Here is a 14,253-nt window from a genome sequence, read left to right as displayed (position 1 = left end):
AATGTGAGCAAATGAGGTGAGATAAGGGAGGTAAATGCAAAAAAAGGCCATGGTGGTGAAGTAAATACAATATAGCAAGTAAAACACTGGAATGGTAGATTTGCAGTGGAAGAATGTGCAAAGTAGAGATAGAAATAATGGGGTGCAAAGGAGCAAAATAAATACAGTAGGGGAAGAGGTAGTTGTGTACAGGTGCAGTAATCTGTGAGCTGCTCTGACAGCTGGTGCTTAAAGCTAGTGAGGGAGAGATTCAGAGATTTTCGTAGTTCATTCCAGTCATTGGCAGCAGAGAACTGGAAGGAGAGGCGGCCAAAGGAAGAATTCGTTTTGGGGGTGACCAGAAAGATAAACCTGCTGGAGCGCGTGCTACAGGTGGGTGCTGCTATGGTGACCAGCGAGCTGAGATAAGGGGGGACTTTACCTAGCAGGGTCTTGTAGATGACCTGGAGCCAGCGGGTTTGGTGACGAGTATGAAGCGAGGGCCAGCCAACGAGAGCGTACAGGTCGCAGTGGTGGGTAGTATATGGGGCTTTGGTGACAAAACGGATGGCACTGTGATAGACTGCATACAATTTATTGAGTAGGGTATTGGAGGCTATTTTGTAAATTATATCGCCGAAGTCGAGGATCGGCAGGATGGTCAGTTTTACGAGGGTATGTTTGGCAGCATGAGTGAAGGATGCTTTGTTGCGAAATAGGAAGCCAATTCTAGATTTAACTTTGTTTTGGAGATGCTTAATGTGAGTCTGGAAGGAGAGTTTACAGTCTAACCAGACACCTAGGTATTTATAGTTGTCCACGTATTCTAAGTCTGTCCAGAACCGTCAAGAGTAGTGATGCTGGATAGGCAGGCAGGTGCGGGCAGTGATTGGTTGAAGAGCATGCATTTAGTTTTACTTGCATTTAAGAGCAGTTGGAGCCCACGGAAGGAGAGTTGTATGGCATTGAAGCTCGTATGGAGGTTAGTTAACACAGTGTCCAAAAAGGTTTGGAAGTTTACAGAATGGTGTCGTCTGCATAGAGGTGGATCAAAGACTCACCAGCAGCAAGAGCGACATCATTGATGTATGCAGAGAAGAGTCGTCCCGAGAATTGAATCCTGTAGCACCCCCATAGAGACTGCCAGAGGTCCAGACAACAGGCCCTCTGATTTGACACACTGAACTCTATCAGAGAAGTAGATGGTGAACCAGGCGAGGCAGTCATTTGAGAAACCAAGGCTGTTGAGTCTGCCAATAAGAATGTGGTGATTGACAGAGTCGAAAGCCTTGGCCAGGTCGATGAATACGGCTGCACAGTACTATCTCTTATCGATAGCGGTTATGATATCGTTTAGGACCTTGAGTGTGGCTGAGGTGCACCCATGACCAGTTCTGAAACTGGGATTCGAAATGATCGGTAGTCTGTTTGTTCACTTGGCTTTCGAAGACCTTAGAAAGACAGGGTAGGATAGATATAGGTCTGTAGCAGTTTGGGTCTAGAGTGTCTCCCCCTTTGAAGAGGGGGCTGACCGCGGCAGCTTTCCAATCTTTGGGAATCTCAGACGATACGAAAGAGAGGCTGGTAATAGGGGTTGCAACAATTTCGGCAGATCATTTTAGAAAGAGAGGGTCCAGATTGTCTAGCATATGTACATATGTATACATGCTGTGTGGCTCACATTAGGCTGTTGTGTCTTTTGAAAGTGACATCAAATATGCATGTCGGTCGGACAGGTCCATAGAAATACTGTATACTAGAAAATAGTTGATAATGCTCCCCTTCCCAGAAATGAATGACTGTAATAGCCTACTTCAGACCACAGATAGAGCACCTTGCGTCAACGTCCGATACACAATTGGCCTAGGTTAGACTGGCATGAACTACATTTGATCTGAAGGTTTTGACAACCTAGTATACCCGGTCAATACTTTCCGATACACTGCTTCTAGTCTAAATGGGGAAACCGGTAGCCCTGTCAATGAACCAGTCGACGTGGACGGGGGTGGGGTAAAGGATGGTGGGTATCGCCGGGGGGGCAGAACCGCGCTGTGTGCATTTATCAAAGTAGGCCATGCATTATGTCAGACCTGAACTCCTCTTCAAAAGGCTACAATGCAAGGAGGTCGGTAGATTGGTTAAAAATGTATTTGTTTGATAGCTGTCATTGGTAGTTTTTAGTAAATGTATTTGTTTAACATTTAACCTACTTTGAGATTTGCCATGGCTGCTGATCATTGATCTGGCTCTCTTTATCCTCACAAAGTCTTGGCAACATTGGGGGATGGATGCATTTTATATCGTACAGACACTGAAGGTTATATTCAAATGCTATTGTATTTTTAATACTCAGGCTATTTAGCATTCTTTATGAGTTCTTAAATTTTACAAATCCCTGGTCTTGGAAACTCTTGATTGGCATAGAGTTCTATGATTTTCTTAGGCCTATTGCTATGGATTAGGCAGATAGTTTCATTCAAAATTGTATTTTTAAACTTGTTAAAGATAATTTATAGGCTCGGCCTATCATAGTTCTGTGATGAGCATCGAGATACCTGCTGGCTTGATGGATTTGCTGCAAGGATACACTGTGGAGGTACTACGGCGCCGACCGCCAGATTTGGTTGAATTTGCAATCCAATATTTCACGCGTCTACAAGACAGCCGAAAACACGACACGCATGTCAAAGAAAGCTTAGCCGATTCTACGCGGGAAAGAGTGGTTTTTGATAGTATTTCAGTTGAATCAAATGAAGATGAAGACTCTGATGATGCCTATAGTGAGTGACATTTTTATCTCTATTTGGCCACTATTTTTGCAATATTCTTCATGATTTGATTATTAAATCTATTTTAAAAGATTTTCTCCTCTGTATTTTTATTATAACCTTTTTACTCTAAATTATTCAAACTTTTTTAACTCTCACTTTTAAGTCTATTTAAAACAAAATAATACAAGTTTGTTTGTGGGTATCTCTGCCTCTTGATAAATCGGTTTCTGTGCCCTGACAATAAGTGATGAGAGAAAATTAGAGGGAAGAATCTGGTATGGTAGTAGGGGGATGGTCATGCACTGTAAGCTAAAGTGTGTCAATGGATCCATAAGAACAACTAATGATGTTCAGTGGGACCAACTTAATATCTGGTGCTGAAACATTTCTCTCTCTCGATAGTGCCCCCCTCCAACCGTAATAAATACAGTCGCAGAGCATCTGGTGAGTGTCATCCTTTGGTTTTGCATCCATTATTATCCATGCTGTGTATGAAGAATATTATTTCAGTCTCACTTGTGTGTTAGTTACAACATTCCCTTTGAGTGTATTTGTTTGTCCCCAGTGTGTGTCACAGTCATTTTGCTCCCCCAGTCTGTGCAGAGGCCTATAACCCAGACGATGATGAGGATGAGGACTTTGAGCCGCGGGTGGTACACTCCAAATCAGACGAGCAGCGTCGCAGACTCCAGGACGCCTGCCGAGACATTCTACTGTTCAAAACTCTCGACCAGGTAGAGTATTGTATGTAGTCCTGTAAGGGAGTGCATAACTGGTGGCAGGGAAGTCTGGCGCAGGAGAGCAAAACTGGATAATCAACGGATCAGTTTTATTCATAAAACCACCGGTAACCAGACAAACAAACTACAAACAAATGGGTACAAAACCCGTCGCGCACCAGAGAAAACGTGCACATGCACTTACAATAAACAATTCCGCACAAAGACATGGGCTAGAAGACCGGCGACGCCGACCGCCCGAGCGCCGCCGACCGCCCGAGCGCCGCCCGAACAAGGAGAGGTACCGACCTTGACCGTCTCCAGCTGCGCGCCAACACCAGCCTCTGGGACGACCCAGAGGGCGAGGTGCAGGACGATCTGGACGGAGAAGATGGAACTTTTGCAGCATTGAAGGGTCCAACACGTCCTCGACCGGAACCCAGCACCTCTCCTCCGGACCGCCCCCCTCCCACTCCACGAGGTACTGAACGCCCCTCGCCCGAGGCCTCGAATCCAGTATGGAGCGAACGGAGTACGCCGGGGCCCCCTCGATGTCCAGAGGGGGCGGAGGAACCTCCAGCACCTCAGACTCCTGGAGTGGACCAGCCACCACCGGCCTGAGGAGAGACACATGAAACGAGGGGTTAATACGGTAATCGGGTTGAAGCTGTAACCTATAACAAACTTCGTTCAGTCTCCTCGGGACTTTAAATGGCCCCACAAACCGCGGGCCCAGCTTCCGGCAGGGCAGGTTTCGGGTCGAGACCCAGACCCGGTCCCCCGGTGTGAACACCGGGGCCTCACTGCGGTGACGGTCTGCGCTGTTTTTCTGGCGCAGCACAGCCCGCTGAAGATGAGCACGGGCAGCTTTCCATGTCTCCTCCGCACGCCTGAACCAGTCGACCACCGCAGGAGCCTCGGTCTGACTCTGATGCCAAGGCGCTAGAACCGGCTGGTACCCCAGTACGCACTGGAAGGGAGAGAGGTTAGTGGAGGAGTGGCGGAGCGAGTTCTGTGCCATCTCGGCCCAGGGCATGAACGCCGCCCAATCCCCCGGCCGGTCCTGGCAATAAGACCACAGAAACCTGCCCACATCCTGGTTTACTCTCTCCACCTGCCCATTACTCTCGAGGCGACCAAGCACCCTGCGCACCAGGGACACATGTTTGGCGCGTGTAGCGGAGTATATCAGAATGTCATCAAAAAACACCACTCCACCCTGCCCGTGCAGGTCCCTGAAAATCTCGTCTACAAACGCTTGGAAGATTGATGGCGCATTCATCAACCCGTACGGCATGACGAGGTACTCATAGTGCCCTGAGGTGGTATTGAAAGCTGTCTTCCACTCGTCTCCCTCCCGTATACGCACCAGATTGTAAGCGCTCCTGAGATCTAGTTTGGTGAAGAAGCTCACCCTGTGCATTGACTCAATCGCTGTGGCTATGAGTGGTAGCGGGTAACTATACCTCACAGTGATAAATTTAGAGCCCGATAGTCAATACACGGGCGCAGACCTCCCTCCTTCTTCTTCATAAAAAAGAAACTCGAGGAGGCGGGTGAAGTAGAGGACCGAATGAGCCCCTGAGCAGGGATTCAGTGACATATGTTTCCATAGCCACCGTCTCCGCCTGTGACAGGGGATACACTGGGAAGTGCGGCGTCTGAGGCGTCTACCAGGAGATTTATCGCACAATCCCCCCGACGATGAGGTGGTAATTGAGTTTTGGAGAAGGCGAGAGCCAAGTCGGAATATTCGGGAGGAATGCGCACAGTGGAGACCTGGTCTGGACTTTCCACCGTGGTGGCACAAACGGAAACCCCTAAACACCTCCCCGAGCACTCTTGCGACCACCCCGTGAGAGCCCTCTGTTGCCAAGAAACAGTGGGGTCATGACAAGCTAACCAGGGTAGGCCTAGCACCACGGGAAACGCAGGAGAGTCAATGAGGAAGAGACTAATTATCTCCTTGTGACCCCCCTGTGTCACCATGCCCAGAGGAGCGGTGGCCTCCCTAATCGACCCTGACCATAATGGTCGACTATCTAAGGCGTGAACGGGGAAGGGCACAGCCATGGGAACAATGGGGATCCCTAAACTCCCTAAACTATGGGAGAACAATCTATCTATATAATTCCCAGCCGCGCCTGAATCGACGCGCGCCTCATGCTGGGAATGCGGGGAAAACTCAGAAAGAGTAACATACAAAAACACATGTGCAACAGAGGGCTCTGGGTGAGAATGGTGCCGGCTTACCTTAGTTGACGCCAGAGCGCCCTGCCTGCTGCCTAGATCCCCAGAGGAACCAACCCGGCACCGACCGGCAGTGTGCCCTCTGCGGCCACAGATAGTGCACGAGCTGGAACCTCCTCCGGTCTCCCTGCGCACCGCACCTCCCAGCTCCATGGGTATTTGGGGGGGGACCCCCCCGATTTGGACGTCCGCGAGTAGCCAGCAGGTTATCCAGGTCCACCAGCTGGTCGAAGGGTGGTGTCTCTGCAGGCCAACTCCCGACGGACGTCCTCGCGCAAACTGCAACGATAATGGTAGATTAGGGCCCTGTCGTTCCATCCCGCGCCGGCGGCCAGGGTCCAAAACTCCAGGGCGAACTCCTGGGTGCTCCTCGTCCCCTGCCTCAGATGGAAGAGGCGCTCACCCGCCGCTCTACCCTCGGGCGGGTGGTCGAAGACTGCCTGGAAGTGGCGGGTGAACTCCTTGAAATGGTACAACGCCGCATCTCCCTCTCCCCACACGGCGTTGGCCCACTCCAGGGCTTTCCCAGAGAGGCATGAGACGAGGGCGGACACCCTCTCGCGGCCCGAAGGAGCCGGGTGGACGGTTGCCAGGTATAGGACGAGCTGCAACAGGAACCCCTGGCAGCCTGCAGCAGTCCCGTCGTATTCCCGGGGAAAGGCGAGACAAATCCCACAGGGACCAGGACCTGTCTCTCCCAGCGGTCCATTGTTTGGACAACACGGTCCATGGCGGTGCCAAGATGGTGGAGCATCGCCGCGTGCTCCCGGACGTGCTCCTCCACCCCTATACCAGGGGCACCTGCTCCTGCTGACTCCATTAGCGGTGCGGAATTCTGTAAGGGAGTGCGTGGCTTGTGGCAGGATTGTCATGCGCAGGAGAGCAAAACTGGGTAATCAACGGAGGAGTTTTATTTAAAAAAACACTGGTAACCAGAACCACAAACAGGTACAAAACCTGTCACGCACCAGAGAAAACATGCACATGCACTTACAATAAACAATTCCGCACAAAGACATGGGGGGTACAGAGGGTTAAATACACAACATGTAATGAGGGAAATTGAGACCAGGTGTGTGAGAAGACAAGACAAAACAAATGGAAAATGAAAAGTGGATCGATGATGGCTAGAAGACCAGCGACGCCGACCGCCAGGAGCCGCCCGAACAAGGAGAGGAACCGACTTCGGTGGAAGTCGTGACAAGTCCTTGTAAGCCACTGAGAGTAATTCATTCTAAGTCAGTGAGAGTAACTTGTAAGTTAAAAGTAATAGCACTTACTCTTTTATCTTTTTATCTTTTGTTCGGTTATGAACTCAACAAGCCCCCTCTCAATAGAGACAATACACATTAGAGATTTTATGGATTCATTTGTGTGATACTTGCTGGGTGTCCCAGTTTAGTATGCAAACACACACACATGGTCCTCTTCTAATGTGTGACTGTTGTTTCTCTCCTTCAGGAGCAGTTCTCAGAGGTTCTGGATGGCATGTTTGAGGTGTTGGTCAAACCACAGGAGCACATCATAAACCAGGGGGAGGATGGAGACAACTTCTATGTCATAGAGCGGTGTGTGTGTGTGTGTGTGTGTGCACGTGTGTGTGTGTGTGTGCACGTGTGTGTTGAATCTATCATTTTTTTCTGTTTGAGGAGCATTAGGCCTAATCATGTGAATATGATGTTCTCTGATTCCTCTGGTGTCCTGTGTACCTCTCTTTGTCTGCTGTAGGGGTGTGTACGACATTGTTGTGCTGATTGATGGAGTTGGAAAGTGTGTGGGGAAGTATGACAATAAGGGCAGTTTCGGGGAGCTGGCTCTCATGTACAACACCCCGCGCGCTGCCACTATCATGGCCACCCAGGAGGGGGCACTGTGGGGATTGGTGAGTCACAGTAGTGTGTGTGTGTGTTTAATGTGTATCTATGAGAGATGAGTTGTAACCTTTATGTGAATGTTTTAGGATCGGGCCACATTCCATAGACTCATAGTGAAGAACAATGCCAAGAAGAGAAAGATGTACGAAGCCTTCATTGAGTGTGTACCCCTTCTAAAGTCTCTCGAGGTGTGTGAATACTTACAGTGGGGCAAAAAAGTATTTAGTCAGCCACCAATTGTGCAAGTTCTCCCACTTAAAAAGATGAGAGAGGCCTGTAATTTTCATCATAGGTACACTTCAACTATGACAAACAAAATGAGAAAAAAAATCCAGAAAATCACATTGTAGGATTTTTAATGAATTTATTTGCAAATTATGGTGGAAAATAAGTATTTGGTCACCTACAAACAAGCAAGATTTCTGGCTCTCACAGACCTGTAACTTCTTCTTTAAGAGGCTCCTCTGTCCTCCACTTGTTACCTGGATTAATGGCACCTGTTTGAACTTGTAATCAGTATAAAAGACACCTGTCCACAACCTCAAACAGTCACACTCCAAACTCCACTATGGCCAAGACCAAAGAGCTGTCAAAGGACACCAGAAACAAAATTGTAGACCTGCACCAGGCTGGGAAGACTGAATCTGCAATAGGTAAGCAGCTTGGTTTGAAGAAATCAACTGTGGGAGCAATTATTAGGAAATGGAAGACATACAAGACCACTGATAATCTCCCTCGATCTGGGGCTCCACGCAATATCTCACCCTGTGGGGTCAAAATGATCACAAGTACGGTGAGCAAAAATCCCAGAACCACACGGGGGGACCTAGTGAATGACCTGCAGAGAGCTGGGACCAAAGTAACAAAGCCTACCATCAGTAACACACTACACCGCCAAGTCCCCCTGCTTAAGCCAGTACATGTCCAGGCCCGTCTGAAGTTTGCTAGAGAGCTTTTGGATGATCCAGAAGAAGATTGGGAGAATGTCATATGGTCAAATGAAACCAAAATATAACTTTTTGGTAAAAACTCAACTCGTCGTGTTTGGAGGACTAAGAATGCTGAGTTGTATCCAAAGAACACCATACCTAGTGTGAAGCATGGGGGTGGAAACATCATGCTTTGGGGCTGTTTTTCTGCAAAGGGACCAGGACGACTGATCCGTGTATAGGAAAGAATGAATGGGGCCATGTATCGTGAGATTTTGAGTGAAAACCTCCTTCCATCAGCAAGGGCATTGAAGATTAAACATGGCTGGGTCTTTTAGCATGACAATGATCCCAAACACACCGCCCGGGCTACGAAGGAGTGGCTTCATAAGAAGCATTTCAAGGTCCTGAAGTGGCCTAGCCAGTCTCCAGATCTCAACCCCATAGAAAATCTTTGGAGGGAGTTGAAAGTCTGTGTTGCCCAGCAACAGCCCCAAAACATCACTGCTCTAGAGGAGATCTGCATGGAGGAATGGGCCAAAATACCAGCAACAGTGTGTGAAAACCTTGTGAAGACTTACAGAAAACGTTTGATCTCTGTCATTGCCAACAAAGGGTATATAACAAAGTATTGAGATAAACTTTTGTTATTGACCAAATACTTATTTTCCACAATCATTTGCAAATAAATTCATTAAAAATCCTACAATGTGATTTTCTGGATTTTTTTTCTCATTTTGTCTGTCATAGTTGAAGTGTACCTATGATGAAAATTACAGGCCTCTCTCATCTTTTTAAGTGGGAGAACTTGCACAATTGGTGGCTGACTAAATACTTTTTTTTGCCCCACTGTATGTCTGTTTATTTGACCACAGAATTGTTTTTGTGTCCTTTACAATCAAAATTGTACTGTGTATTCAAAGTACAACATAAGAGAAGGTACATGAGAGGCTCACATTGTAAACAATCCTCACTCAGAATGCATGTAAAGTTCGATGTATACTTTTATCACACCTTCATCTTCTGTCCTCGTCTTTTCCTCAGCTCTCTGAGAGGATGAAGATTGTTGATGTCGTGGGAATGAGAGCGTTCAAAGATGAGGAGTGCATCATAACACAGGTATTATGTATTTTTATTGTACAGTTCATCTAAGATTATTCTTTACTTTGAACCACTGCTTCTTCTACTGCTTTTCTACACTTTTAGGGGGAGAAGGCAGATTGTTTCTACATCGTGGAGTCGGGCCAGGTGAAGATCATGATAATAAGCAAAGTAGGTGTACATGTTTTGCTCTTCACTTGGGTGTGTGTTAGACCGACTCTATAAATAAAGACTTTGCTGTGGGTACCTGCTGCAAGGAACTGACTGTACTGAATGTATGAGTCTAGCATCATTGGAATGTGGTACAACAGACTCAGCTGTATGTCTCCCTACCTAGACTAAAGCAGGACAGCTGGACAATGCAGAGGTGGAGATTGCACGCTGCTCTAGAGGCCAATACTTCGGAGAGCTGGCTCTGGTCACCAACAAACCACGTGCAGCATCCGTCTATGCTGTAGGGGACACCAAGTGCTTGGGTACGTTGTACAGTGAGCTCCAACAGTGAGCTTCAAAAGTATTGGTACAGTGACACATTTTTTGTTGTTTTGTTTCTATACTCCAGCATTTTGGATTTGAAATGATACAATGACTATGGGGTTAAAGTGCAGACTGTCAGATTTCATTTGAAGGTATTTTCATCCATATCAGAAGAACCGTCTATAAATAAGAGCACTTTTTGTACATAGTTTTTAGGGCACCAAAAGTACTGGGACAAATTCACTTATATGTGTATTAAAGTAGTCAAAAGTTTGGAATTTGGTCCCATTTTCCTAGCATGCAATGAAGCTCATGACTCTGCAAACTTGTTGGATGCAAGTTTTGGTTGTGTTTCAGATTATTTTGTGCCTAATATAAATGAATGGTAAATAATGTATTGTGTCATTTTAGAGTCACTTTTATTGTAAATAACAATAGTATATGTTTCTAAACACTGCTACACTCATGTGGATGTTACTATGATTGCGGATAATCCTGAGCGAATCGTGAATAATGATGAGTTAGAAAGTTACAGTTACAATATCATACCCCCAAAACATGCTAACCTCTCACCATTACAATAACTGTCTCTCTGTCTCTAAAGCAGTCAGAAATGAATAGATCAGGGGGGAATTCTGACCTGAGTTACGTGCACGAAAATGGAACGCAATTCCCTTTTAATGTACTTCTCTCTTTATGCGTACTCTGTATTCTGACCTTGAATTTAAGCATGAGAATAGCATGCTATTCACCCGCTATTCGTTTGGGGTGATCTAAGAAATGAAGTTGTGACGGAAGTGTGTTTACTGATACGCCATATTCTGACCTTGACTTATTTTCCTCATAATTCCACCACCTTTACACGTGAGTAAACCATTAATACGGTTGAGCAAACCTGCCAGTTCCAAGTAGAAAAAGCATCTACTTTCTTTATTTCTGCAACTGTTTTAGATGATTTTTCCTAATGATCCCTGTGAAACCAGTCATATGAAAGCAAACTGAAAATCATATAAACATGACATGTATTGCGGACCCTTTCCCACAGTGAAGTTGGCTATAAATAACTGTGCCGTTATTCAGAGTTGTAATTGTTTGTCCCCCGATGATGTCCAACGCAGACGCTCGTTGGCGCGCGCGAGCAGTGTGGTGCAATAATTGAATAACATATATTCCTACATGTATTTTGCTACGCTTGCGCAGCCGAGCCGTATGGTCAGCCTGTAACATGCTGACCGGACACGTCGCCTGCGTTGCAAAATACATTTAGGAGTATATGTTATTCAATTATTGCCAACGAGCGTCTGCGTTGCCAAGGGCTAAAATAGAAGTCATTCCTATTTCTGACGCAGATCGTGCTGCAAGTCCTGCCTTCACCATATAAATTCAAAGATCAAAAAGCCTGGAAGGAGAAGAGATGACTAGAAATTATTCGGTTGACAGTTTTATGTGTGGATGAATTGTCGGAGTAGAGGACCTTGTGCATTTGAGGTAAAATAACAACTCAATGTTTATATCCCAGGACAAATTAGCTAGCAACAGCAAGCTAGCTAAATAAGACAAATTAGTTAGCATGTGCAAGCTAGCTAGCTAAATTGCCATACATGTTTAATGCTTTTCGACCTGTCTCCAAATTAATGTAATTGTTTCAGAGTTTGTTTTGATATTTTAACCTGCATGTCGTGATCTCGTTTGGTGTGGGGGGACAAAATAAATATATGCACAATGGCGCACGCGCGCAGCTGGTTTGGGTTCCGTGTAAATGTCTAACATGCTGACCAGACCGCTCACACGTGTGCTTCCGCGTGCGCCATCGCGCGCATGTTGATTTTGTCCACCCACACCAGAAACGATCAGGATATGCTGGTTGAAATATCAAAACGAACTCTGAACAAACTATATTAATTTGGGGACATGTCGAAAAGCATTAAACATTTATGGCAATTTAGCTAGCTTGCTTGCTGTTGCTAGCCCATTTGTCCTGGGATATAAGCATTGGGTTGTTATTTTACCTGAAATGCACAAGTTCCTCTACTCTGACAATTAATCAGATAAAAAGGTAAACCAAATTAGTTTCTAGTCATCTCTCCTCCTTCAGGCTTCTTCTTTGGACATTATATGGCGTTTGGCAACCAACTTTAAGGTGCATTACCACCACCAACTGGACTGGAGTGTGGACCTCAGTTCATCTTTCAATCACCCATGTGGTTATATGCTCCTTAAAAACCAATGAGGAGATGAAAGAGGTGGGACTTGCAGCGCATCAAGTGTCACAAATAGAACCAAGTTCTATTTTAGCACCTGGCAACGCAAACACTCATTGATGCTCGCAAGCAGTGTGGGTCCAATGATTGAATAACATGTGTACATTTATTTTGCAACGCGAGCGGTGTGATCAACATGTAAGCCGTTGGGGGGCTAACATATGGAATTGTTTTAAGTTAGTCATAACATGGATCATTTAGCTAGTCAAAAAGCAAATCTTAAGGAATAAGGTTTTGAAGTGTCTGTCCAATATCTAGGAGATACAAGAAAGCTCAGGAAATATGTGTTTGTTTGGCACATATTTAACCCTTTATTTTTAATGGCACAAAACTATTTCCATACTTCTATTAATTTGTGTGGGTTAACTTCAGATGAGTCCTGTGAAACTTATGGGGTCGTAGAGCAAAACGGTGGCTAATATTGAACATGATAGAAATAGGAAACAGAAAATGTGGGTAGCCTATAATTAAGACATTTGAAAGTGCCCATCTCTGGAAGTTAAAAGGCCATACAATTTAAATTCTACATAATTGCACAGCATTTCATAAACTTGACTGTGGGAAAGTTGATATGATGATATGCTTCAGTATGCTGCCAATATGATTGATTTCACATTTGTCTCCAGCGATTTTAAGGTAAAATAAAGGCTATCTAAAACAAGTGTCCTTTATATTTGCAATTCTGTTATCCAAACAGATTACTCATTTACCTAGCTCTTATCAAATTGTAAATTACAGTGCATGGAGAAAGCTGTTATTTTTATTGGAAAAAAATTAAGTAGATGCTTTTTCCACATGAAACAGGTAGGTTGGCGAGACCTTAATAGGTTCCTCGCGTGTAAAGGTGGTGGAATTATGAGGGAATTAAATCAAGGTCAGAATATGGTGTATCTGTAGACATGCCTCCGCCACACCTTAATTGATTCAATCTCCACCCAAAACGAATTGCAGGTGAATAGCATGCTATTCTCATGAAATTCAAGGTCAGAAAACACACAGAGAGAAAAGTGCGTAAAAAGGGAATTCCATTCCATTTACGCACGCTTAACTCAGGTCGGAATGAATAAAGGCCCAGCTGATCAGTTTGGGTCTGTTTAGCTTTATCAGCTTTTTATTGTTTGACTTGACTTGCACTCCCTCCTTTTTTCTCTTTCCTCCTACACCCCCGCCCCCCAGTAATAGACATTCAGGCGTTTGAGCGTTTGCTGGGTTCCTGTAAGGAGATTATGAAGAGGAACATTTCCCAATACGAGAACCAGCTGGTAGCTCTGTTTGGTTCTAGTGTAGATTTGAAACATTAAAGTATAATTGTAAGAAACAGCACACTAACACAATCCCACAGAGTGCTTCTTAAACACATACTAGCTTTACATACTTACAAGATATTTGTTGACATTTAATTGTAGAATCTACTGGACCTGATTTAATAACTGATATCAACATTACAATGTGAACTGTCTCAAATTACTTTGATCATTTTGTTTATATGTAGTATTTTCCTTTTTTGACTATTGTGGAAGTATCTGTATTGTTTACTGTGTTGACTTGGCAATTGTTCATGCATGTTAGCCCAATTTATTGATAATTCTAGCCCAATAGCTCCCACACAAACAGACGCTGTTTTTGTACTGAAATTGCCTTGAGGTCAAAGGTCCATCAATCAAATATTAATATGTGCTTTGATATGGAAATACTTTATCTGCAGATGGGGAGATTTCATAAATGTAATCCCTGGTCAAAATGTTGTCAATAAAGTAAATGGAAGTTGGTATTATGCAAGGATTTCTGCAGTTTAAACTGTGCTGTGTTACTGATGTGCTGGGTGGCACCGGAGTTTATTGATCTTCAGGTGGTGTGAAAGCCAAGTGTCGGTGGGTAAGGGCTTGGACCAA

At 45.2% G+C, this 14,253-nt stretch overlaps 1 protein-coding gene across 1 annotated transcript; it reads left to right on the top strand.

Moving 5' to 3' along the window:
• Nucleotides 1-1,526: 1,526 nt before the first annotated feature.
• On the top strand, nucleotides 1,527-14,136 carry LOC110528410 (cAMP-dependent protein kinase type II-alpha regulatory subunit). The gene is made up of 10 exons (XM_021610456.2): nucleotides 1,527-2,759; nucleotides 3,153-3,194; nucleotides 3,345-3,484; nucleotides 7,181-7,287; nucleotides 7,448-7,601; nucleotides 7,680-7,781; nucleotides 9,567-9,641; nucleotides 9,729-9,794; nucleotides 9,961-10,099; nucleotides 13,538-14,136. The coding sequence occupies exons 1-10, from the start codon at nucleotides 2,519-2,521 to the stop codon at nucleotides 13,660-13,662; spliced, it is 1,191 nt and encodes a 396-aa protein (XP_021466131.1). The 5' UTR covers nucleotides 1,527-2,518; the 3' UTR covers nucleotides 13,663-14,136.
• The last annotated feature ends 117 nt before the right edge of the window (nucleotides 14,137-14,253 follow it).

This window comes from Oncorhynchus mykiss, chromosome 7 (assembly GCF_013265735.2).
Source record: "Oncorhynchus mykiss isolate Arlee chromosome 7, USDA_OmykA_1.1, whole genome shotgun sequence".
NCBI lineage: Eukaryota > Metazoa > Chordata > Actinopteri > Salmoniformes > Salmonidae > Oncorhynchus > Oncorhynchus mykiss.
The sequence above is the reverse complement of the archived record's forward strand: the minus strand, read 5'-3'. Positions and strand labels throughout refer to the sequence as shown.

What these genes read in the sequence shown, in the direction of transcription:
- LOC110528410 (XM_021610456.2), top strand. Translation starts at nt 2,519, where the DNA reads ATGAGCATCGAGATACCTGCTGGCTTGATGGATTTGCTGCAAGGATAC. An exon ending in AGGGGGCACTGTGGGGATTG is followed by an intron (nt 7,602 to 7,679) that starts GTGAGTCACAGT and finishes TGAATGTTTTAG; the next exon opens with GATCGGGCCACATTCCATAG. An exon ending in AGATCATGATAATAAGCAAA is followed by an intron (nt 9,795 to 9,960) that starts GTAGGTGTACAT and finishes CTCCCTACCTAG; the next exon opens with ACTAAAGCAGGACAGCTGGA.